Source organism: Camelus dromedarius, chromosome 11, assembly GCF_036321535.1.
Source record: "Camelus dromedarius isolate mCamDro1 chromosome 11, mCamDro1.pat, whole genome shotgun sequence".
In the NCBI taxonomy this organism is placed as follows: domain Eukaryota; kingdom Metazoa; phylum Chordata; class Mammalia; order Artiodactyla; family Camelidae; genus Camelus; species Camelus dromedarius.
The window spans coordinates 3,001,451-3,026,291 of record NC_087446.1 but is presented as its reverse complement, the minus strand read 5'-3'; the positions used below and the strand labels follow the sequence as shown (position 1 = coordinate 3,026,291).

Below are 24,841 nucleotides of genomic sequence, written 5' to 3'. Positions count from 1 at the left end.
TATTAATTGGTGTGTTTACTGAGCACATACTATGTACTGACATGATACAGGGGGAAGAGCACCCAGAGTGGGTGTTTGGGGACCCTTGCCCCTAGCAGACACCCTGCCCCCACCTGGAGGGTATGGGGATCGGACACCTGGACCAACAGCCCTCCAGTCTAGAGCCCTCTGGGCCCCTGCTGCAGCTGCCCTGTGGTTATGAGTCAGGCAAGTCTGGGCCTTGGAACCATGGATGGAGCACAGGCAACACCAAGCCGACCACCATCTTCAGGAGGTCCTTGCCAGCAGAGGGACGCCTGGAGCTCTCAGGCCGGCGGGCCCAACAAAGGCCACCTGCCTGAAGCTGAGCAAGACCCCAGAGAGGCCACCGAGAGACAGTCCGACCCAGCACCCTCCTTCAAGCCCCTCTCTCTATCCAGTCCTGAAGCTAGGGCCACTTCTGGATGTCCCTGTTCCTCGAGCCAATAAATTCCTTTTTCTAAAGCCAACTTGAAGCTGGTTTTCTGTTACTTGCAACCCAAAGGTTCTTGACTGATACCTGCAGCTGAGATTTGCAGCTGGGTCTGTCTGGCCCCATTTCCTCCAGTTAAGCAGAAACCAGAGCAAAAGATGATGGAACTTGGAAGGGAGCCTGTGGATAGAGGCTCAGGTGGAAAAGGGAGGATGGGGGAAGGGAGGGACCAGCACATCAGAAAGCAGTGGGCGTAGTTGGGGGCAAAGAGCCAGGCGGAAGGCTGCAGAGGGAGCCCCTAAATAGAAACAAGACATCAGGGATGCCAGGACAAGCCAAAAGGGAAATGCAGAGGGCACCCGTGGCTAGACAGACTCTCCTGGTCCAGGGGCACAAACCGCGGTGTCTGGTCACCCAGGGTCACCCGGGCGCTCCTCGGGACAGGGCCCGGCTCTTCTTACTCTGCTGAGAACTGACCAGTAAGTAATGCTTTACAAAGCAGGTAGGTGCACCTACTTTGTTTAGTCTTCGGGTCAATGCCCTAGGAATTTGATTTTCTCCATTTAAGGATGAAGGGCCGGGGTCAGAACCACGTCCCTTGCCGTATGTAGCTGTCCTGATGCCGAGCGGGCGGGGACACACCATACGAGCTTTAAGAACTCCAGCCCCACACCGCGCGTCCCACCCCAGGGCCCGGACAGACATCCGGCAGGCGCAGGGCGCGGAGCGAGTGCGTAAGCGCGCCGCGCGCCTCCTCCCGGCGCTCGGACTACAGCCCCCAGGATGCACCGGGCGCGGAGGCCTTTCAAACCGGCCAATCCGTAGCCCGCACTGCGTCCGCCGCGCTGCGTTTAAACCAGGGGCGGAGGCGCGGCGGCTGGGGCGTCGCGGCGGCTGGGGGTGAGGGGCCCGGCGGCTGGGGGTGAGGGGCCCGGTGGCGCGGGCGCGGCCGGGGGGTCGTGGGGTGGGCCGCAGGGTGCCCTCGCGGGCTGCGTGGAGCCTGCAGCGCGGGCAGGGCCGCCCCGAGGTCAAACCAAAGCCCCGGAGTCCAGCCCGGGAGCTGGGCTTTCCGTTGCCGGGTCCGGGCGTTCAGGGGCTCCCAGCGTGGAGGCGCGCGGGCCTTGGGAGGGTCGCGGAGGGTCTCGGGCTGCAGCTCAGGTGGCCTCTCCCTCCCTTGCTCTGCCCGGTCGGTGCTGCAGCGGCTCACGCTGCCGGGCGCCCCTGGGGCTGGAGGGACCCGGGGCCTGGAGGGACCCGGGGCCTGGGCGCCGACACCTGCTCACCTTGCGGCCCCCTCCTCCTCGCAGTGACTTCTGACAGCTCTCGCCGTGGAAGGAGGACGCGGCTGCGACTTGCTTCAGCCAGCCAGGCCGGAGAAGAGGAGATGGATGTTCCCCAGAAGGACGGTACGTCCTCGTTACTGCAGCTCTGTTTGGGGAGCTCAGGGAAGATGCAGGGCGACTTACTGCTCGTTTCCTGTGAAACTCCTGGTCCCCGTCTTCAAGGAGTTTGCATCCGTCTAACTTCTTTATTTCCTCTTTACCCGCAGTTTTAACTTCCTTTATAGCAGAGAATTCTTACCCGTTTTGTTTACTGCAGTGTCCTCAGTGCCTGAAGTAGGCACTCAGGTATTTGTGGAATTGAGTTTGATGCTTCCTTTTTTGGGTTGTGGCTGGTTTCTGTCTGCTGAGCCTTGTTTAGGATCTTTGCCATCATGTTAGTGAGTGAGCCTGGCCTATAGCTCTGCTGTCTTGTTCTGTCCCTGTCTGGTTTGAGTGTGGAGAGGAGGGTACAGCCTCACAAGATGAGTTAAAGGGCATGCCCTCTTTTTCTGCTAAAGCATGGTGACATGCTTTTATCCTTTGTTCTCCACAACACCCGTGTGAGGCGGGTAGACTAGGTATTAGGTATCCTTAACGTCTCCGTTTTGCAGAAACTGTCCTAACGCTGCCAGTCCTCGGTGCTGCTTCATCGTGTCTGGGGAGGTGTTTGCTGCCCCACCCCTCTCCTCCTTCCTCCGTTTCAAGTCCCTTCCCCGGGTGTGCTGAACCCTCATTGCTGCTTCCTGAGGCCGTCACCCCTGTCACCCTCCCGTCACGTGATTTTTCTGCTGGTCTGTTAACTCACACTCATCACTGCCATACAGATACGTCCTGTTGTCTGACTCGTCCTGTTATTCTCCGCTCCCTCTCCACTGCTTGGTGCCTCATTCAGAGCCAGACTTCAAGAGTCTTCTCCATTTGTTTTGCTATTTTTTTTCCACACCGCTCAACCCCTACCCACCCCCTCTGCCCTCACACTTGGCTCAAGCTGCTTTCATCAGTCACTGAGGATATCTGTGTTGCCAGATCTATCATTTTTCTGTCCTCTGATATCAACCTCTCAATAACTTTTGAACTCTCCTTCTGAAAACTTCCTTGCTTGGCTTCTGAGGCATCTTGGTTTTCCTTCTGTCTCCCTGGCTGGTGTATCTCCATCTCTTTAAAGATTTCTCTTCCTCTCCCATCTTCTGAAGCTGATCTCCCCAGGACCTGGTCTGGGGTGGGGGGGTCTCTTTGTACCCCCCCCCCCCCCCCCGCCACACACACACAGGTCTCCAGACAGTCCCATGGCTGTAAATCCCTTCTGTTTTATGGTGGTGCCCACATTTTGTCTTGAGTGCAGCCTCTCCGCTAAGGTCTGGATTTGTGTATTCACCTGCCTAACTGGCGTTTCAGGTGGATGTCTCCCACCTCTTACTCAGCAGGTCCCCCCCCACCCCATTCCTAGCCAGTTCTGTCTTTCTGATGGAAGTGACTTGCCCCTCCATTCACCCAGCTGTGGAAGTTGTGAAGCTGCACATTCATTCAATCATCAGTTACTGTTCGTTCCACCTTCAGATTATGCTTTGGATCCGTTTACCTCTTTGTACCTCCACCCAAGCCACCAGCCTGGTCTCAGCCATATCAACTCACCTCCACCTATTTGCGCTTTTTGCACTTTGGCCGACGTATACACTTGTAATTTTAATAGATACCACTTCCTTCTTTTCCGATACACTGTACGCACCACCAGGGTAACCTTCTGAAAACAAAGGTTAGAGCATAACACTCTCCTGTTTAAAACCCTTCAGTAGCTCCTGTCACACTCTGGGTGAAACAAAAGCTTGTCGTGTCTTGCACCCTGTCTGGGAGCTGACCCTCCTGATCCACCCCCTCCAGCCGTGACCAGTTCCTCCAAGTTGCCCCACCTCCACGTGGGCCTCACCACACTGCCTTCCACCCAGTGCTCCCACCGGACAGTGCACACCCGAGGGAGTGCCCTTCACCCGTCCGCCTGGCACCTGGTGGAGGACATGGCACATGTCTGCAGAATGGACCAGTCAGCCAGGCCAGGTCACTCTGAGCCAATCGCGGGGCCTGGAATAGAAGGCTTTTCCCCTGACTCTTGGTCCAGGATTCCTTTCACCACAGCAGACAGTTGGAAGTTTCTAGAAGTGACCTACAAAATCGACTTCCTAGGTTCAGACACATACAAAGTGAAATGTCTGTCTCCCTTTCCACTTTGTCCCTCAGCCCCTCAGTTCCCCCCTCCAAAGGCCACTGATCTCATCCGTCTAGGGCATTCCAGGCCTAACTTGTGCAAGTGTCAACCAGCATGCATACGGTGTCAGACGCGTCCCCTTTTATAGCACAGAGAACTCTGTCCTGCCCCTTGTTTTTTGCACCCAGTTTATCTTGATGATCTTTGTATGTGACTATATGAAGAGTGTTACTGTTCTTTTCTGTGCCTATATAGGGTTCCATTCTGTTGTGGGCTTGTGCTGTGGTCTTATCTGCTGTCTGTGAACATTTAGTTTGTGTCCAGTGTCTTGCTGTTACAAACGCTGCCGCTGCAATACGTAACATGGGATACTTGACAGCAGCAGGGGTATGTGCGTTTCTTGTTTGGTAGGTCCCACCAGGTTACCCGTGTGGGGCCGTAGTCATTGACACTTTCCCCGGCAGCGTGTGAGCGCTCTCTTTCCCCACAGCCTTGCCTGCGCTGTGTCAGACTTTGTGATTTCTTACAGCCTTACGGGCGTAAAGTGGAATGCTCGGGGATCTTAGAGTTTTTCCATTTCTCTTATTTTTGGGTGAGGCTGCACTTCTTGTCCTGTGTTTAAGAACATTTCGTTTTATTTTCTGTGCGTTTTATCTGTCCGTACCCTCTGTCCGTTCTTCTTTCGTCATTTCTTACAGCCCTTTGTGATGTGAGCCGCGAATGTTCTCTTCCCTGCTTGTTGTTCCTTTTAACTTTGCTCGTGGTGATTCTTGCCATGCGGAGATTTTAAATGTCTTATCTTGTGGACAATCAACCTTTTATTTCATGGCTTCCAGCTTGGTGTCATATTTAGACCTCTGCACTCCAGGTTAGAAGATAATTTCCCCATGGTTTCTTGTTCCTTAAGGGTTTCATTTTTTCAATTAAGTCTTTGACTTATTTAGAATTTGTCCTGGTATGGTGTGGGGTATGGATCAAACTTTAGATATGTATTATTTTTCCCCCCAAAGGGTCATCTAGTTTATCTCAATACCATTTATTAAATAATCCATTTCCCCCTTTTATTTGATGTGTTACTTCCGTGATATACTAAGCTTTCTTTATATCCATCTCGCATATTTCTTGTTCGGTTTGTTCATGGGTGTTTTGTGTTGTTTTGCTGTTACAGCGAATGAGGTTTTTTCTTCCATTGTATCTTCTGTTCTTTGTGGATATGAAAGCTGTTGATCGTTGTGTATTAATTTTGTCCTCAGCCGTTTGCTTTTATTCTCTCACTATTTATAATCGTTTTCAGTTGATTTTCTTGATTTTTCTTGTGTCTGTAATCATAGCATCTGTGCACCATGGTAATTTTACCTCCAAATTCTTTCCTTTGTCTAATTGGTTTATGCATCCAGAACAATGTTAAGATGTGTGACAGAACGTCACAGCTCTGTGCCCACCTTTAAAGGAATTTCTTCTTTAGTTTACCATGAAGCCTGACACGGGCTTCTGGTACCTTATGCTTAGATAGCGGCCATCAGCATTTCCGCGTTGTTTTCCTTCTCCTGGGCACATGGTAGAATTGAACTTCCCTGCCCACTTGAAGTTGGATTTGCCTCAGGTGACTTGAAATATGTCCAATGAAATGGTGACGTTGTGATGTGTGTCACTCGTGGGCCTTTAAAAGAAGCAGTGTGGAATGTGCTGTTTCCCCTTTGTTCTGCCGTGAAGCCCAGCAGCGTTTCCAGTGGCGGAGGCTCCATCTGCCTGGGTCCTGGAGGAAGAAGGACATGGAACGGGGCCCAGCCTACCCTCAGCAGACATAGAGTTTGAGTGAGAAATCAGCCTTGTTGTTACAAGCCACTTGAGATGTGGCCACTGTTTTGTTACTTCAGCATGAGTTAGTCTATCCTAACTGATAAAATGTATTTGCTCCTGGGTTTACGAGGAGTGCTTCTGATGGCATCCTATGAAGTCTAATTTTGGATACTTCCTTATATGATAAAATATGTCTGTTACTTTTTATGTAGCATTTTTATTTATTTATTTTTTAATGGAGGTACAGGGGATTGAACCCAGGACCTCATGCATGCTAAGCTAAGCAAGTGCTCTGCCACTGAGCTATGCCCAGCCCTCATTTTTATGTAGCATTTTTGAAGACAACAATGTATGTTGCATTTGCCACATGCCTTGTTGGTGTATGTGGAGACCAGATTGTATGGCTTCCCTTTCATATGATTATCTTACTAGATCGTATAAAACTAAACTATCCTACAGTCCCGAAGTCCTGGCTGAACCTCACAGGTCATGATGGAGTTGCTCGTTCTTTAAATGTGTTGCTGGGGTCTGTTTGCAGATATTCCTGTTCAGGATTTTTGTGCTGACATAAGCCAAGTCCGTAGTTTTCTTTATTGAGCAAAGTTTACAGGTTTTGGGTATGGTTATACTTGCTTCATAGAAGTAAGTTGGAAGGTTTCTTTTTTCCATCCTTTGGAACAACGTAAATGGTTTTGGACTGATATATTCTTTAAAGATCTAATAGAATTATCCTATGAAACTATCTGGGACTTGTGCTTTTTTGGGGGAGAATAGCTCTTTAATAAATTTCTCCAGTTATTTTATGATAATTGAACTATTGAGATTTTTTTTGTCTCTTCTGGAGTCAGTTTTGTAAGTAAATCAATTTTAATCATTTAAATACAAAAGGTAAATTCTATCTCCTAGAAAATTATCCATATCAACCAAGGTCTGGGGTTTATACGCACAGAGTTGAGCAAACTAGCTCATGAATAATTTAATTTCCTTCTCTCTGGTTATTTCTCTTTATTTCTTTTGTGTAATTGTGCTTTCTACCTTTTCCTTGGTTAGATAATTAGGAATAATTAAACGACTAATTAGGACCCAATTTGGTTATTAGTATACTTAAGTTTTTACGGTTTGGCAAGCATGCTGCAGTGTCCATTAGGGTCAGACGAAACAAGACGTGTGAAAGCGCTGCACGTGCGCTGCAGTGTGGAAATGCCGGCCCGCTGCGTCGTGATAGCCGCTTGCTGAGTGTCCAGGCCCTGAGCTTGGCTGGCCTCGGGGAATCTGGGAGAGCATCAGGCATCTGCACTCAGTTTAGAGGAGCTCACGGCCTCGCTGGGGCTACAGGCGGTCAAGAGACATTTAGAGAGTAGCGATGCTAAGGCAGAGGGCAGGTCCAGGTGCCGCAGGGGCCCTGGGGAAGGGTGGGGTGGGCTGGGCTGGGGGAGATAGAGGAGGGAGCAGCTGTCCCAGCAGAGGGGCCCACCAACCCAGAGCCTGTGTGGTCTGTTAGTGGGAGTCAGGCTCATGACCACTCAGGGCTGGTGAGAGCACTGCAGTCAGCTGGTACAGACAGCAGTTTTATCTGGGGGCTCAGGACAGGCTCCAAGAAGAGACAGTCAACAGGTATGTATGGAGCCCCTGCTGTGCATTTGAATAATACTGAATTTATCTTTGAAAGAGGAACAGGTGTGGTTTGTAAGCGGGGAATTTAATCCTAGGGGAGCTGGGGCAGGGGGTCTTTTGAAAATGTTCTATACCAGGAAACGACTTACCTAGTCTTGCAAAACTAGTTGAATGACTTGGTGAATGCGTTTTAGATTATATCTTGAGAATAAGGGCTTAAAAATAAGGACTTAGGCTTTGGTGGCAGCTTAGCAAACACAGAATGGCTGACACTATTTTAAAAAGAAAATGGAAAAATTAAGGTAATCTAGAGCTCCTTCACACTTTTGGAAGTGAAATTGTAAAACAGTTTTGATAGCTACAGAGACTGGCACTGTTTTCGTGCTCTCAGCCCCACCCCTAAAATAATGGGTAACTTTTCTCCCCCTCAGATGTTCTTCTTTTGGCTGATGAAAAGTTTGACTTCGATCTTTCATTGTCTTCTTCAAGGTAAACGAATGAGTTTCCTTCCTTTGCTTTGGTAAAGTCCTTCATTTAAATGCCAGTGTTATTGATAATCCTTTTCTTTTAAAACAGTGCAAATGAAGATGATGAAGTCTTTTTTGGCCCCATTGGACATAAAGAAAGATGTATTGCTGCCAGCTTAGAATTAAATAATCAAATTCCTGAAGAACCTCTTTTGCCAGCATCTGAAAGTCACTTCACTTGGAGTCCTCTCACTGGGGAAAAATTTGTGGAAGTTTATAAAGAAGCCCACTTACTGGCCTTACAGATACAAAGCCACAGCAGAAACAAGGCAGCCCCAGCTGCCAGGCAGGAAGACCCCAGGAGCCAGGGAGGGGAAGGGTTCATACAAGAATCACAATTAAAAATACACCTCTTTGAGAAAGAAAATGAAACAAAGAAAAGCCCAAAGTCACTTAAGAGGGAGACGTACTACCTGCCAGACAGCCCCTTGCGGGGTCTGCCACCCTCGGGCCCCCAGCCCACCTCGGCCGTGGCCCTGCAGGTGGCTCCTGCCCGGGCCAGCCTCACCCAGACGCAGGGGCCACCTCCCGCTCCGAGCTCTTCTTTGTCAGTGGAACCGAGTACTGCTCACCCTCCGAACCAGGCCGTGACTCAGAATAAGGTCCCCAGCAAATTGCCGCCACCCCGCACCTCGTCTCTTAGAGGAAAAAGCATCCCCTTGGCCGTGGAGAAGGTACCACACACGAGCGCCTTTATCTAGGGGACCAGCCGCTCCTTTGTTCTGAGCCCTCTCGGTTATGGCAGAAACCACGATGGGGGAAACTTGGAAATAGCTGCTCGGAGGGCCCCGGGGCCAGAGGAGGGGAAAGTCCAGGAAGAGCAGCGACAGCTGGGGTGGGGGCGTGGACTTGGGCTGGGGTGGCTTGGTTACGTGGCTTCCTGCCGGGCATGCAGTGGGTGAGCTGTCCTGGGGAGTGGCAGTGGACTTGTGTGCATCAGCTCCAGAGGCTCGCTCTCCTACCAGGGATCTGTCTCGGTACTATTTCACCCTGTTTTTAATGAGGAAGCGGACGCCGTCATCATTTTTGTCTGGTCATTTGTGGGAGGAAGCGTTGATGAGCTGAGGCGCGTGCATTGGGAAGGTAGACGGTCCCTGCAGCTGCTCTAATCCAAGCCTTAGCGTGTCCGTACATTGTTGAAGACTAGACGGTTCTCACGTTTCAATTTAAAATTTTTCAGCCCGTGAAAGAGAAATCAGCCAGTCCTTCCAGGATGAAGACCCTAAGTGAGAAGGAATCCCACAGCCACGTGCCCCCTGACAAGCCCAGTGCTGCCCGCGACGTCACCAGCCTGCCAGCTGGTGGGAGCCACTTGGTCCAAGGCAAGCGCTCGCTCCCAGTTCCAAACAAGGTGGGTTGGCCAGGCCTGTAGGTGGTGGCAGGGAGAAAGGGCAGCTTTGTATACGTGGGACGTGTCCTCTGATGAAAGTCAAGGTCGGGAAGGTAGAAAACAGGACCCAGGAGAGGCAGCTCGGCGAAGTGCACGCAGGCCTGGCCTGCGTGAGGGGTCTGACGGCGGAGATGCTCCCTGCTCCCCTCACCGGGCGGAGGAGATGGGACGTGGACCACGCTGTGAAAACCACAGCTCCTCACAGGCGCGGGGACTGCCGTCCACGTCTCTGCCATTTGTTTTCCAGCGGCGATGGTCAGACTGAGCCGTGCGTACTTGGAAAAATTGCCTAATCGCTGGTGGGACTTAAGGTGGCCACAGCTGGGCCCCGCAGCTACCGACCCCGCAGGTGTGGGCGAGGCCCCAAGCCTGCGGCTCAGCAAGCTCCCAGGGGTTTCCGTGCAGGGCTCTGAAGGCTGCGCGGGGAAGTACGGCTTGACCTTTAAATTCCAGATGATACTTTGTAAACATTTTTTTTTTTAGGATTTTGATTGCGAGTACATTTAATGTATTTACCAATACAATTAGGGATAATAGACGTTTTTTACAATATTGAGTCTTCCAATCCAAGAAGATGGTATGTCTTTGTTTTTTAGATCATCTTTACAAAATTCTATTGAAATAAACTAGTTATTAGGATACTTTGTAAAATATTAAAGGCAATATTAAAACCCACTTTTGCAGAAATACGTAATGAGTAGATAATGAAATCTTTGTTTTAGCTGGGGCCGAAGAAGACCGTGCTGAGACCGCCTGGGTGTGCTGGCAGCCTCGCAGGGAAGGCCTCCTCTGCGGGGTCGTTTTCGGGTGTGATCTCCAGCGTGTGTGCCTCCCCAGCAGCCGGCAAAGGTAAGGCTGGCCCCGAATGCTGACCGCTCCTGACAGACCATCTTCACAGAACCACTTAGCTCGGCAGAAGTTTCCAGAAGGCTTGTGGGGGTCTGGGGCAGAGAGCTTGTCCGATCCCCAGACCCAAAGTGCTTCCTCTCCTGAGGAGAGGCACTCAGACGGGCGGTCTTAGGGTGGGACGAGCAGTCACAAAGGGGACACGTGCTCAAGGTGCCAGAGAACCCAGAGAGACGCTGGGACCAGCCTCCATGGAAATGGAACCAGACACAGGTTTTTAAAATCGGGCTGTTCTAGATGGTGTAGGGCACGGGACCCGTGTAACTCCTGGGTGTGTGTAAATCTGCGCCCTCAAATGGGTTTAAGGTCAGGCTACTTTAATCTCAGCAAGCCAAGGGTGCCATCTGGTGGTGAAGGGGAGAGAGCCTGGGAGGCTATGGGGGGAGGCATTCGACTGCCTGCTCTTAGGACTAAACCCTCTTCAAATGCTGTTTGCTGCGTGGACTCGGACTGCAGGCCAGGCCGCACGGTGTGCATCTTGTGCACAGACGTGAATAGTCTGAGCTCTTGAATGAAACTGACCTGATTTGGAATCCTGACTGCTAGTGGCGACTAAGAATTTGGGTTGTTCCTGTATCTTTACAAACTGAGGGGAAAACACGTCCCTTCAGTGTTCCCGTGGGCCTTAGGAGGCCACGTGAAGCCCCAGCCCTGACTCTGTGCGCGGCGTGTGTTCAGCAAAGAGAAGTTCTGGCACGTTAGGTGTTGGGAGGTCGGCTTTGATGTCGGTTCAGGGCGTCGGCACCATTTTCACTAGTTTCTGATCCCGTCTCTGCTAAGGGTCGAGACAGACTGCCGGTGGCTTCCGGGGGGTTGTGCATTTCTCTGCTGTCCACGGCGGGATCACGGGGGTCGGGAGCTGCAGTGTGTGGGCGGGCGTGTGAAGCCCTTGCCCGCAGGGGCCCAGAGCTGTGGAAGTGCTCGTTCCCTTAGGTTTTCTCCAGGAATCTTTCACCAGATTGACTTCTATATTGGGCGTGTTGGCAGCTGAGTGTTTTCGCCCTACTTTATCCGCAGTTCTGATTTAAATAGCACTCGTAGTTGGTATGACCCAACCTGCTTGTAATTTACAGGAACTGACCAGTAAGGGTTGTGTCATCTCTCCCTGTCCCTCCCCACCCACTGACAGGACAGGTGAGGTGAGACTAGATGATCCATTTTCATCTGCTCAGCGAGGGTAGACCTCTGTGTCGGCATCAGTGAAGACAGGAGAGCTTGAACTCCTGGGTAATGACGTGCGTCTCGGTGCTCGCGTCTAGAATTAGCGCCATGGAGCACACTCAGCTGGGCTGTGAGCGGCCCGGCTCGTCCTGGGTTTGAGGACGTTGCCTGGCAGACCTACAGAATATTGCTCATGTGTTTTCCTTACGTGGAAATCACCATGATAGAAATTGATGGAAATAAATCATTTTCTTCTACATTTTAAGGTAGAGATGTTAAAGACAGCATATTTTGTGTGTGCCATTGAGTAACTTTATAATTTGGAAATAACATCAACTTGGGTGATAATCAGATTTTGTGTGTCTCCTCTTCCAGCTAAAGCGAGTGACCTTCCAAGCATTCCTGCAGACAGCTCCCGGGCAAACACCAGCCAGTTGGGCAGAACGGGACTCGTGGCTCAGCGGCTGTCACTGCAGGCGGGCCCCAGGGGCGGGCCCTGCGGCCAAAGCCAGAGGCCCGCTGAGCTGCCCCGGGAGCCCACCAGGGCAGCTCTCACCCAACCCCAGACTCCAGAACTGGGAGGCCCCGGGCTGAGCTCCTGTCTCAGTTGGTCACACTCCTCCCAAATGAACAAAACTGGGAGGCGCGGCTCCTGTCTGAACTCCAAGACAAAGGTCATGCCTACCCCTACGCACCGATTTAAAGTTCCTAAGTTTTCTACTGGTAAGAGATAAATTATAATGCGTTTTTAAAATACTGAACAAATTATATTTAAAGTTAAAAAAATTATTAGTTTTGGTGATGGTGGTTTCTTTACTTTTATTTTTCTTAAAGCACTTTAAATCTGTCTTCAGCTTGCACTGCTTTGGATGAGAAGTCAGTGAATTTCTTACCTTAAGTTTCCCTCTCCGTAATGTGTCGTTTTTCTCTTGTTATTTTCAGTATTTTGATTACTATGTATTTTGATGTGGCTTTTTTTGTGTTTATCCTACTTGGGGGTTCTGGAGTTATTCTGATCTGTGAGTTTATCAGATCTGGAAAATATGTGGCCATTATTTCTTCAAATGTTTTTCCTTGCTTCCCCGCACTTCCTGGGACTCTAGGTGCCTGTGTTACAGACCATCTGATGCTGTCTTTTAGGGCACGATGTGCTGCTCTCTTCCAGCCCCTCCTGGCATGTCTGCAGGTTCACGTGTCTTTCCTTTGGTAGTGCGTCCAATTTGCTGCTACGTCTGCCCAGTTAATTTTTCATTGCTGGCGTCTCCCCGTTTGTGTCCTCATGGTGTTTGTGTTTTCCTCTTAATTCCTGAACGTACTATAATGGTCCTTGTAAGTCTGCTTCTTCTGATCCCACCGTCCCTGTCATTCGGGTTCCATTTCTCTTGCCTCGTTTGTCCTGGTGATGGTGGCATTTTCCTGCTTCCTCATGTCTAATAGCTTTTTAGTGTCTGCTGGATGTCATCAATTGTACATTTTTGAAAGTCTGGATTTTATTGTCTGTCTTTAAGGAGTTGAATTCTGCTTTGGCAGGAATTTAAATTTCACGTCACCTCGGTCCTTTCAAGGCTTCTTTAAGCTTTGACGGGGCAGGTCTCGGGCCTGTGCTCTTGGGATAGTTCCGGCCTGGATGTGCTGTGCGTCCCTGAGGTCTCTGCTCCGGCTGGTTGGATGTGTTCCCAGTGCTGGTTCTTGTCCCTTTCTGAGCCCTGCCCTACATTCGTGCTGCTTCTTACTATGCAGCAAGGACTCGGGGTCCTGCTCGGATTTCTAGAGCACTCTCTCTCTCTGTAGTTCCCTCCTCTTAACACTCTGCCCCTCAGATTCCAGCCTGTGCAGCCTCCCAAACCCTGATCGTTGTCTCCTCAAATCAGTGAGACTGCCAGGCTCCCCTCGGGCTCTCCCCACCTGCACTGGCGTGCCGACAGGGCTGCCAGGTAGGAGGTGGCGTGTTTGGTCGAGGTAAATTAGTAAGTGTGTATAATGCAGAGAGTTGTACGGAGCTGATTTAAGGGGGAGGATAGTTCTGGCCTCCTTTCAAGCTTGTTTCTTAGTGGATTGAGTATCTTAAAGTTATCAGCATCGCTGGCTAGTGCAGGCGGCCTTCAACACCTGCAAACCTCATTTGAGTTACTGCTCATATACGAATGAGCCATTCTATTGCGTGTCTTCCAGTGCTAGGCACTCTTAGGTACAGGGGATGTAATGGTAAGGCAAATCCTACTCTTGGGATTTCCATTTTAATAGTAAAACATGAGAAATGTTGTCAAGTAAGTATACTTCCAGATCGTAAGTACAATGAAGTGACTAACAGAAGATGAGGAAGAATTTACAGAGTGGGGTTCTTTCAGCCAAGATGGTCAGGGTAGACTCCCCTCAGGAGGTGACACGGCTGAGACGTGAGCCACAAGGAGGTGGGAGGCATTAGAAAAGGCAGAGGGACGAACCCCTGGTTAATTGTAGGGTATGATAAAGGTATTTTAATAATCTGAAATTCCATAAAAATAGTTACTCTCCCATGCACCTTGCGGGGGCTCCCAAAGAGTGCGCCACTGAGATGAGGGAGGACACCGGGAAGAGGAGGACACGGGCAGCCGTGCAAGGGGGAACCCTGCCCCGGATGGGGTGAGAATGCAGGCATGGCCTGGCCTCGGAGAGAGATCTTCGGGAAGCACAGGGCCTCGGTGCCCGAGAGGGGGCCACCTGGAGATACTCCCAGGGGCAGAGCTTCTGGGCCACTCGGTCACAGGCGCCCAAATAAGAGACGAACAAGCCGGAGGCAGTTATGACCTCGGGTAGGGGCAGGGGTAGGAGCCCCGGGAAGGAGGTGCATCGTGCGTCCATAGACGCAGCTGTCGGAACGCCGCGAGCCACCGCGGCCGGCTGCACAGGTCTGCGTGGGCCCCGGAGGGGGCCGGCTCTCGTCGGGACCTGGGCAGGTTTTGAAGAACAAGAAGTAGCAGCACATGTAACTTAGAGATTCAAAGGTGGCCCCACAGGAAGCAAGCAGGTTGGAAGTAGGGTGGGTGTGCTGCTTTGTCTCCAGATTTTCACCCTGCATTTTTTATGTTTTGGGCTTTTTTTGGTGCATGAATTGCTTTGATAAGATCAACTTTTGAACAGAACAGGAGATGGGAGGTGAGGACAAGCACACATGGGCAGCTCTTTGGAGAAGATCTTTCTTTGAAGAGCAGAGAGACGTGGAGCAGGGGCAGGGAGGAAGGGGACCCGTGGGAGCCCCTGCACGCCTGCCTCCCTGGGGATGGGGACGGCCTCACTGCCCAGGGCTTCCAGGACATAGCGGATGCTGCCCGGGGGCTTAGCCCTGGGGGGAGTCTGTGACTTCTTCTATGCACTGCAGCCTGAGCCTGTGCCGGGCCTCGCTCAGTCCTCCCAGCCTGCTTGTGGTCACCTGTGATCAGCCAAGATCACACACGCGCAAGTGGTCAGCCACCAGACGACGTGAACAGTTTGCCACCTTAGGGCCACCTAGCGCTGTCCGGTTCCCAAGAGTGAAGGCGGTGGTGGGCTCCGCAGGGCTCGCCTGGCATGCAGCCGCGTTAGCCTCGCTGCTGGGGGCGGGGGTCTCCCGGGGGACTTGTCCCGGTTGCACACTGAGCGCTGCCTTCTTTTTGGGACTCTGAAGGCTCTCGGTTCCCATCTAGGGTGAGTAGTGGCTGCAGGCAGAGGTGAGACGAGGGCTCATCCTCTTCTGCACCCACTGGTTGGACCCTAAGGCCCTGCGGGGGGCGGGTCCCCCTGGAGGGAGGCCATGTCCCGTCTCACTCCTGGGCGGCAGGTTTGCTCTCTGGGCTTGTCTGACCTTCAGCTCCTTCCTGTGCCGCCCTCACTGCAACTCGGGAGAACGGAGGCATGTAGAGAAGAGCTCCCCGGTTGGTGAAGATGGACTTATCCCTGGGTCCTCTCGTCTCAGGTGAACCCCCGGACAGCGCAACGCCGAAGTCCTGCCGGGCGCAGAGGCCACAGTCCTGCACGTCGGTGGGGAGGTAACTTACCGTCTGCTTCCTTCCTCTTGTTACTGTAAGAACAAACTCAGGCACCTGCTGACTTCTGGAAGTGCCTTCTCCAGTGTAGAGACCCGCAGCCTGGCCATGCACATCTGGCCTTATCCCCGGGCTCCTGAGCCACTGCACCTTCCCCTGCAGATTACGGTGGCCACAGACTTGCCTCTGGGGGTGGAAGCGCCGATTTTCAGCCCTGAATCCGCAGTTCTCCAGCCAGGCTGCCCGGCAGAGATGCTGTCAGGGCTGTTGCAATTCCAGCTCACCCGCAGAGGCTCTGATTCAGCTGGTCTGGCATGGAGCCCAGCACCTGTGGGGTCTCACAGTGACCCTAGTGTGTGCCGGGGTTGAGGACCACCTGCGTGAATCCCAGGTCTGCCACTTCCTGGCCTATATCTAGTGCAGATGACTCAGTGTCCTCCCCTTGTGTCCCTGTGCCCCGCAGGGATGACATGCACACATGCATGTGCACATACCTGGGACCATTCATGCAAACACTGCTCCACTTCTGGCTGCCCTCCTGCCACCTGCGCTGCCACCTGCTGAGGTGGGCGGGCTACGCCATCCACATATCTGGCCCTCTGATGATCAGCTCTCCGGGAACTGTCACATTGGCGGGACCCCAGCCCAGTGCCGCTCAGTCCTGTGCACATCAGCTCAGGGTAGAACGGGAGTTAGGACACTCAGACCCCCTGGAGCGGGATCCTGGTGCCAGCGTATGCCAGGGTGGGAGTGCTGGATGGGGCGGGCAGGACAAGCACTGGGCTCGGACAGCAGAGCAGGACCCTGATCTCGGGTCTGCCCTGACCAGTCTGGGCCGGCTGCCAGTCTTCCACAACTCTGGGCTTTACTTGGATGTGAACTTGGGAGGCACTTCGTGGGGTTGGACCAGGTGCTTTCCCTTGGAGCATTAGCAGGGCTGAGATTCCTTCCTTCCACACAGTGGGTAAGAGCAGGACCCAGAGCCACCAGGCACTGGCCCCGTCATGTCTCGTCTCTGCTCAGTTTTCTCACCTGTACAATGGGAAGATAGCTCCTACCTCCAGGGTTACCTTGAAGATTACATTTGTTTGTATTTTTAAGTTTATTTTCACTGGAGTTTGTGGCGGAGTGGCCAATGCTCAGCAGTAAAGCACGTGGGACAGATTCCAGAACTTCGCAGGGAGAGGCATCCTGCTCCCAGCACCTGTCTCTCTCACCCACTCTCCTTTCAGTAAATGTTAATTAAAGCTTGTCTGTAGACTGATTTTGAGCATGCAGACTGTCCTCGATGGGTGACAGAACCAGCAGGTGCGTCATCCCCGGCCTCCCGCGGGCACCGCGTTGGCGGGAGGGCCCTGACTTGTTGAGGATGACAGTCTGTTCAGCCTCTCTTCTCTGTCAGCAACAGGACACATCAACAGCGGGGCGGGACTGGTTGGCAGCCTGAGCCACAGGTACTGCCAGGGTGAGGAGAGACGCGTGAGAAACAGGCATCAGGTGCGCTGGTCACACCCGTGTTCACACTGGGTTCAGGGGCCTTAGACCCAGGGAACGGCCTGTCCACTCACATGCCCAGCCGGGCCCCGCCCTGGCCTGGACTTCCTGGTGGGAATGTTTATGCCAGCAGAAGGTGACCTTTCCATCTCCTGTGCGGAGGCTCCTGTGAAGACCGTTTCCATGGCAGCACCTATAACGTGCAGTCACGCTGGATCGGAACCTCAGATGGGCCCACTGAGGAACCGAAGCCCCTGCCCGGCCTCCTGGGGCTGGTGGCAGCGCTGAGTCCCTGCCCTCGCCGCCGCCCCTCCTCAGAGGACAGAGCTGACAGGCTTCACCAGCTTGAATCTTTGATGTTGAAACCACAGGCCCTTGTACTGCACTAGCACGTGGCTGAATCATTAGATTTTTTTGGTTTGTTTCAGCTCATCTCTGCTTAAAACTCTCATTTTGTCTTTCCAGGGTTGTTCATAGCACTCCTGTTAGACGGTCCTCGGGCCCAGCCTCGCAGAGCCTGGTAAGCAGCGTGTGGACCCCCGTGAGTACGAGACGCGTGTCAGCCCTGCCCACGCCTGCCGGCCGCCGACTCTCCAGCCTTCCCGTGCTGACCCCTAAGACCCTGCCCAGGGCCCTGGCTTCTCCCCTGCGTGTGTCTGCTCGGCGACTGTCTTCTGAGCCCCAGAAAAAATTTGCAGTGAGGTAGGAGTTAAAGATTGCACCGTTTGTCTCAAATTCATAAAACCTCAGGTAGTCGTGTACTGGGAAGTCACTGTCAGGAACTAGCTGGACTGAGGTTCATGCCCCTTCTCAGCCCCCGCGATGGAGACTGGCCGCACGCCCTCCTGAGGGTAGTTCTCTGAGAGGGAGGGCCCTGCTTCTTTGTCGTATTTCTCTCCTGACATCGTATCCTGGGTCCAGGCTGGAGGCCTGGGCCTCATTGCACCTCGGGGTAGACGAGGGCCTCCCAGCCGGGACGAGCCCTCCGGGCAGAGCTGCGCCTCCCGGTGCACTGGTGCCAGGCGCTCTGGGACCTTGCGCGGTCCTCACGATGGGGCCCTGGGGAGGGCCCCGCACCCTCAGCCTCGAGGCTCTCAGTCAGCAGTGACCACACTCAGGCTTCCCGAGAAACAGACCTCCCCACCGCCTGTCCTGCTCACTGGCCCGTGTCCAGCCGCACTGCCCTGCGCCGCACCTGGACAGGCCTGCGCTTGCATCCTCTCCGCCTGGAACGCGCCACCCCTGGTCCTGGCAGAGCTGCCTCCTCCCCGTAATTGGAGTCCATGTTCAGGGGCCTTTCTGGAGACCCCGTTCCCGACCTGGTCACGCTGCTCCTTTTCCCCGCGTTGCTTTCTCACATTTCCCACCGCCTGGCTGCCCACACAGAGTGTGTGTTTGTCCACTTGACAGTCGTCCGAGACACCGCTGGTGGGGAAGCTCCCCTGAGCCTCCCCTGTCCGGCTTGTCACCAGGCCTGAGGACAAGCTCCCGGCATGCGGCAGGCGCTCAGGAGTATCCGTGGGAGGAACCACCCGGGTAGAGTGTATGGTTGGTCACTGGCTTCCTTGACTAGAAGCTTCATCTGTGAAGGAGCCTTAACGAGCCAGGTGTAAGCATTGGGCCTCCGATCCTCTGTCACCCTGGCAGAGCTTGGGGGAAGGCTGGGGTGCCGGTGTGTGTCTGGGTCTTTCTGTGAGAGCAGAGGAGACAGAGTGCCACGCTGTGTGTTAGGTCAGGGAGAGGAACCAGCCAGACACAAGGCCGCCCCGAAAACTCGAACAACGCCCAGCATGGACAGTCACAGTGCTGTTTACATGTGTCATGTGTTTGCAGGTGTCAGGATAGAAAAGAAATTCTGTCTTTCAGGTTGTTATGAAGCCTTTAAAATATTGAAAAGAAGATATGCTGTATTAATTTACGGAAATTGTTGCTTTCCTCGGTTTTCTCGTGTAATTCAGTTCCGAGTCATCAGGTTTCTGAGGCCTGCCAGGCAGCAGACTATCCTGGATCTGGAGATGCAGTGGGCAGATGGGGGCCAGGCTGGGTGCACACTGCACTGACAGGAAACACAAGACACCAAAGAGCGTCTGCACAGTGACAGGTGTACAGGGGCAGCCCCCCTGCGGAGTGTGTGACCTGGGTATTCAGACCTGTCCCGCCATCCACACTCCAGGCAGGAGGAACCAGGCCGGCAGGAGCACCGTGGCTGCAGCACGTGGACAGAGGCGGCTCCTGCACCTGGTCCTTGCCCCTCTCCTTCTCGAACACTTTCAGGTGCCTGTGCAGACACCAGACTCAGAGACCACGCATCCGCCTGCTGGAGCCAGAACCAGCGCCGGGAGCTCTCCACTGGACAACGCTTCTCTGAAAAGAACCTTCTCGAGTCATCACCACACGAGCTAGCACCTCCTGGCCGTGTCCTGATAGGATTTCTCCTTCCCTCCCGCAGAACTGCACCAGCAACAGAGAGCGCCCGCAGGGCTGCTCCCAGGGGCTTGTACTCGTCGCCGGATGGGAGCCTTTCTCCCCCGTCCGCCGTGCCGCAGGCGCTTAACTTTTCTCCAGAAAAGAGTGATCTTACTTTTTCAAAAAGTATCGGCACAGAAGCAGCCCCGGCTGAGGTGCAGCCACCTGAGGACCCACCCCCCAGTGAGGTGAAGGGATACGTGGGGTTGACTTGTGCTGTCCTGGGTGTCCCCCGAGCCCCGTGCCAAAGGGAGGGGTCAGGACCTCCCGCCTCCAGGAGGGACAAAAACCGCAGCTCCCATATTTGACCACGGAGAGGCCAGGGTTCAAAGGAGGGGAGGTGGGAAGCAGGGCAGCAGTGAGGGTGTGAGCGGGGCTCCGGTGCTGGCTGCTGGCAGGCGGGATGTGGACAGGGCTAGAGGGTGGCTGGAGAGGAGAGGGCTGTCGGTGCTCACGCTCCGCACCCCTCCTCACCTGGCCACTCCTGGCCCGCCTTCCTTGGGTTTCCAAACTGTTAGCCACATGGGACATAAGCAAGGCCTGCCCGTTTCCTCAAGATGGTTGACAGAAAGGAGCTAGAATCCCTTTTCAGTCTTGTTTCCCGAGTAGGCTGTTCTTGTGGACATCAAGCTGGACGGACTCAGCATTGCCCCGGAAGCTGCAGGCACAGCCTGGGGCGACCGCCCTCTCATCCACTTCTGCGACACTCCGGAGGCCAGCGTGGCTGTGCGTCCTGAAGGCGGACCCCTGGTCGACCTCCTGCTGAACACCCCCGACGCCAACAGGAAGGCTGTGGCCAAGCCCCCCCATGAGGTGGCACAGGTGCGGAGTGGCAGGGCCCCTGCTGGTTTTGGCCTTGGGGGGTCTCAGTTGGGACCTCGTCCATCAGGCACATCATGGTGACCCCGGAGAGTGGCCACTGGGGCTTCTTAGGGCAACACGCCTCGCCTCATCGCTGGGGGCGAGACCTCAAGTTGGCCAAACCCCTCCAAAGAATCCCGCCTGGAGCCCTTCCAGGCCGGGGTCGCGGGGTTTCCGCTCCGGGATCCCCCAGAGCTTCACGTGTGACGAGGGAGCATGACTGCTTGAGGAACTCGGAGGTCTGCAGTGTGTGGCACTTTCTCCCTCCAGCTTCTTAAACATGATGGTCAAGATGTCTTTGCACTGGGCCTCAGCCCAGTTCACCCATTAGCTTATGGCGTGAGCTGGCGTGAGCTGTGGTGGAGGTGGCCGCAGGCAGCCCTGTCCTCAGTGAAGCCAGTCCTTCGGGGTCTGCGGGAGGGGAGGGGGCAGCGTGGGCGCGCTGGTCACCTCTGTCGCTTCTCCCTTGCAGCTGATAGACCTGGCTTCTCCTCTGATCCTGCTGAGTCCGGAGGCTGACAAAGAAAACGTGGACTCACCACTTCTCAAGTTCTGAGTAGAACGAAATCCTTTACAGTTACAAGGACAGTCAGTCCTAAAGTGGTTTTCAACCCTTAGAAATTAATTTTCAGAGAAATTGTATTGGAAAAGTTGAAAAACAAAACAAAAGTCTCTGTACAGTTACTATGCCTGGATCGGGGGCTGTGGGACTGGGGGGGTGCTGGCCACCTGAGGTCACTGCCGGCCAACAGCCTCCCTCCTCACGGACCCACACACGTGCTGGCGTGCCAGCTGAAGTTACTCCAGGTGAAGAATTCGTTGTGAATCTTGTGTGTAAAATAGCAAGTGACTATTTTAAAAATTAAGTTTGTATGAAAAGGTAAATAGCCTAGACTTAAGTTAAATTGTAAAATAAATGGAAATGCATTAAAGCCATATGTTAATGTTGAAGATTGTCTTGATTTTCAAACATGCATAGCTATTTTTAGTACTAACCAGTATGCACAATTTATCTAAGCCAAACATTAATTCTTTCTACAAAGTGATTCAGACTTCAGTGTGAATTAAAATTGACTTAAGTGTAAACCCCAGCCCCTCTCCCCAGGTCCAGGGCAGGCCTAGTAATCTGCACTTTCCAGGGCGCCCAGATGACTGATGCAATGCACCACAGACCACAGCGGAGCAGAGGAGGCTGCCCTAGGGATGTGGGGGTGCAGGAAGGAGGGGAAGTGCGGGAGCTGGGGGGCTTATCTGAATACCAAGGTGACGGCCCCCTTGGCTGTGCCCCTGGTGGAGGGCAGCAGGGAGCCATGGAAGCCGTGGGCCACTGCAGAGCACACTCCCTGCCGGAGCCATTCTCCCCTATATTTGTTAACCAGCTGGCCTGGAAGCCACTAGTCTATAGAGAAATTTTATTTATGACGAAATTTTTCACCGTCTTAGTTCAGTAGCCTCACAGCAAACAGAAAACCTGCTAATTGGACCAGCTTTGGGGGCTCCCATCCAGTGTTCCCTGCACAAAACCAGGGAACGTTGGTCCCCAGAGGACTGAGGGAGGAGAGCTGGCTGGGCTGTGCTTCGAACTTTCTCTGGTTAACGTCGAGAATGTGAGTCATCACCTGGAATGGTCTGGCACGGGGACTGCTGTGCTATCGAGGGGAGAGAAGTGTGTGTCACAGATGGCGCTGCTGCGCCCGCAGACAGAGCCTGGCGCTTGGAGGTGGGCCGCGTGGCTGTATGAGCTTTCACCTGGAGCTGTCCTGAGTGACCGAGCCGTCAGACTCAGACAGGGCCGCTCGCTCTGGGACGCCTGCTGGCCAGCTGGAGCAGGGCCTACGGGAATCAGCAGTCTGCTCCTCTTCCCGCTTGTCTGTATCCTGGTGGGCAGTATAGAAATCTAGAATCCACCACAAGGGTCCTCGGATGTCTGGTCTGGCCCTCAATTCTCAGGGAAAACCCAAAATCTGGAATTAATCCATCCAGCAAATATTTAGGGAAACTACTACGGGCAGGCTGCATTTCTGCCGGGGACACAGTGGAGTGCAAACTCAGACATCACTGTTCTGGTGGGAGGGGGGGCTGCCCTGGGCTCTGGGCAGCGCATCCACAGCCAGGGATTGAGCTGGGCCTTTGGCCCTCACCTGCTCCCTGGGCCTCCCATCCAGGGCTCTCCCCTCCCCCAGGCTCCTCAGGAGCAGCCAAGCTCTCCTCGGGGAGAAGGCACACTGTCCATCTGCACGAGTCCCCAGGCAGGACAGCAGTAACCTGATCTGAAGTCTCCCTAAGCAGATGGGAGAAGCCCTCCCAAGAGCATGTGCCGGGTAAAGCAGTGCCTGCCACCCTCCCCTTCCTGTCTTGGCGTCTGTCTGGCTGCCCTGCTGCTTACCTGACAAAGCTCTCTTCCTCCCGGCTCCCGGGCTCTACGTCCACCACTCGAAGGGAGACCAGAGTATTCCCAGAGCTCGGGGAGAGGCCAGCCACTTCCTCTGAACGGCAGGTGAACCACCTCGGCTACCACTAGAGGGCCACCCTCCCGGCTTAAGGCGTCCGACTTCACCTGATTTTCATAATGTTTCATTCATTTCCTGGCGCAGATGACTTCACGTTTCACAGCTCTGAGATCCACGTATCTCACATCGCTGTTAGCAGGCGGCACATGGGATGTCACTGTCTTTGCCTTCGCTGGTCCATCGCGGACCTGGATTATACACGGTGATTAAAGACTTGGAGCTGCCAAGGAGCTAAATCACCACACATTTAACTGAAAAGGAGCACAAAACATGTTGCCACGTGTCATGTTCCAGCCACTTTGGGGTGGGTGGCAGCGCTCCCATCACCAAAGCCCTCTGCTGAGCAGGAAACGACTGCCCCAAGCCTGCACCAAACTACCGCTGGGCAGGGCGGGCTCCTACAGACAGAGCTCAAAACCCAGTGACATCAGCTGGGCCACCTACATTTAGGGGTGACCTGGGTTTACTCATTTCTTCTGGGACATGCAAGACGCACTTGCTCCCTTTGTCAGATGTTTCCCTGATACCTTTTTCTTCTGAAAAAGTAGTCCAGCTTCTGTTTCCCCACAGGGGCCACGTGTCCTTCCCTCCAACCATGGAGCTCACCCCCGCCTGCTCTTGGCACCAGTGGCCCTGACTCTCCAGTTGGCAGTTCCTACTTCTCAGAAACGGGGACTTGGGGCCCTCCTCGGCTCACTCTAGACCCTTAGCACCAGGAATCTGTTCTCAAGATGACTTGCCTTAATAACTATCCATGGTTAGACATTTATGTCCGCTGTTACACTTTTAAGAAACTGTTAATAAACTAACGTGACTTTAATACCAAGCTTTGGTCTGTGTGTTATTGACCTGATTTAAAACTACCTGCATTTGCAGGACATTTCCTCTCCTGCTTTTTCCAAACCATGCTTCACATCCTACCTGAAATCAATTTATAAGCTGCACCAGCAGTTTTAAACATGAAAAAGAATGAAATGAAAAATAATGGGTACACAGCACATTGCAAGGGTAAGAACTGTTTTGAGAAGCGTTCTTTTTTATACTTATAGGTAAGTGGTACTCTGGGCCACCCTGTAAAATGTGACACTCTGGGTTGAGGCTGAAATAGTTGAGAGTCACTGATTTACAGAATGCTTGTATTTTGCACGTAGGGACTGTAGCCTCTGGTGTCAAACCAAATCTCAGGGTCCTCCGAGCCCATGGCGCTCTTGGTCTGAGCTGTGTCATCATGGCTTTGGCCAGCCACACTGACCGCCACCTCCTCACTCTCCCAGCCTCTCGCGCAGTCACTGGACCTCCAGCCAGCTCTGCTCTGCGGAGATCTCCTGTCTGCCCTCTTCCCTTCTCACACCCTTCTGTTAGGCCCAGCAAACGTTTCCAGGTTCTATCATCCAAAAATATGACATCGGTCATTTGCCAGGCTCCGCCACCCTCTCCATTCACTCAGGAACAGCCACATCTCCAGGGGGATGGCCCCACTGCACCTCACCGTTGAAGCAGGCCACTTCCTTCTCTGGGAACAGCTCACAAGATAGTCATCAAGTCCTCCAGTCCCCTTCTCATCCGCCACATCCATTCCACCAGCAAGGGCTATAGATTTTACCTCCAAACACTCATCTTTCTGACGCCACCATCACCTTCCCAGACAGCTGGTGCCCTGGCCTCCTCCCAGCTCCTGTCCAGCGCACAACCACGAAATCTTTCTACGAACTTAAATGCGATCACCACACCCCCACGCCCACCCCCCACTCCTGGTTAAAACCTCGGGTGGCTCCCACTGCGCCCGCCCGCGGGGTCTGGCCCCGGTACAGGGCGGGGCCCTCCGCCTGCCGTTCCTTCCCTCCTGACTAGTGAAGGCCTACGCCTCCTTCTAGGAGAACCCACGTTAACATCACTCCTTGGGGACCTCAGGTCCTTCCCTCGGTTATCGGCCTGTGCACGACGCGCCCCCCTGGCCACACGCTCCTGTGGCTGCTGGCGATGCGAACCCCGTCCGGCGCAGCTCACACACACACGTGACGCAGCCAGTACTGAGCGCATCAGGCAGAGCCGAGGGCCGAGGAGGAAAAGGAGAGCTGCGCGAGCTGCGGGCGTGGGCGGAGCCCCGGACTCAAGAATGGAAGCCCGCGGAGAGGGGG

General features: G+C 53.6%; 1 protein-coding gene and 1 long non-coding RNA gene across 4 annotated transcripts; one reads left to right on the top strand and one right to left on the bottom strand.

Annotated features, from left to right (window-relative positions):
* Window positions 1-1,269: 1,269 nt before the first annotated feature.
* Window positions 1,270-20,803, top strand: GTSE1 (G2 and S-phase expressed 1). Of its 2 annotated transcripts, none has more exons than XM_031463459.2 (12): window positions 1,270-1,351; window positions 1,759-1,857; window positions 7,819-7,876; window positions 7,964-8,588; window positions 9,095-9,265; window positions 10,027-10,153; window positions 11,747-12,094; window positions 15,303-15,375; window positions 17,332-17,568; window positions 19,316-19,520; window positions 19,942-20,154; window positions 20,666-20,803. In XM_031463459.2, the coding sequence occupies exons 2-12, from the start codon at window positions 1,836-1,838 to the stop codon at window positions 20,747-20,749; spliced, it is 2,163 nt and encodes a 720-aa protein (XP_031319319.2). In that variant the 5' UTR covers window positions 1,270-1,351; window positions 1,759-1,835; the 3' UTR covers window positions 20,750-20,803. The 2 variants fall into 2 exon arrangements, with proteins under 2 accessions (XP_031319319.2, XP_064347428.1); XM_064491358.1 differs by having other exon boundaries at window positions 1,297-1,373.
* Window positions 20,804-21,135: 332 nt separating this feature from the next.
* LOC105091838 (uncharacterized) lies at window positions 21,136-24,781 on the bottom strand. 2 transcript variants are annotated; one of them, XR_010383081.1, is made up of 3 exons: window positions 24,588-24,781; window positions 22,580-22,954; window positions 21,136-22,157 (listed from the first exon to the last, which is right to left on the bottom strand). It is a non-coding gene; the product is annotated as an uncharacterized LOC105091838 (long non-coding RNA). The 2 variants fall into 2 exon arrangements; XR_010383082.1 differs by having other exon boundaries at window positions 22,580-22,891; window positions 24,588-24,778.
* Between the last annotated feature and the right edge of the window lie 60 nt (window positions 24,782-24,841).

Bases quoted from the DNA above. Each gene is read 5' to 3' on its own strand.
- GTSE1 (XM_031463459.2), top strand. From the start codon at position 1,836: ATGGATGTTCCCCAGAAGGACG. The intron at 9,266-10,026 runs GTGGGTTGGCCA...TCTTTGTTTTAG, and splicing joins CGCTCCCAGTTCCAAACAAG to CTGGGGCCGAAGAAGACCGT. The intron at 20,155-20,665 runs GTGCGGAGTGGC...TCTCCCTTGCAG, and splicing joins CCCCCCATGAGGTGGCACAG to CTGATAGACCTGGCTTCTCC.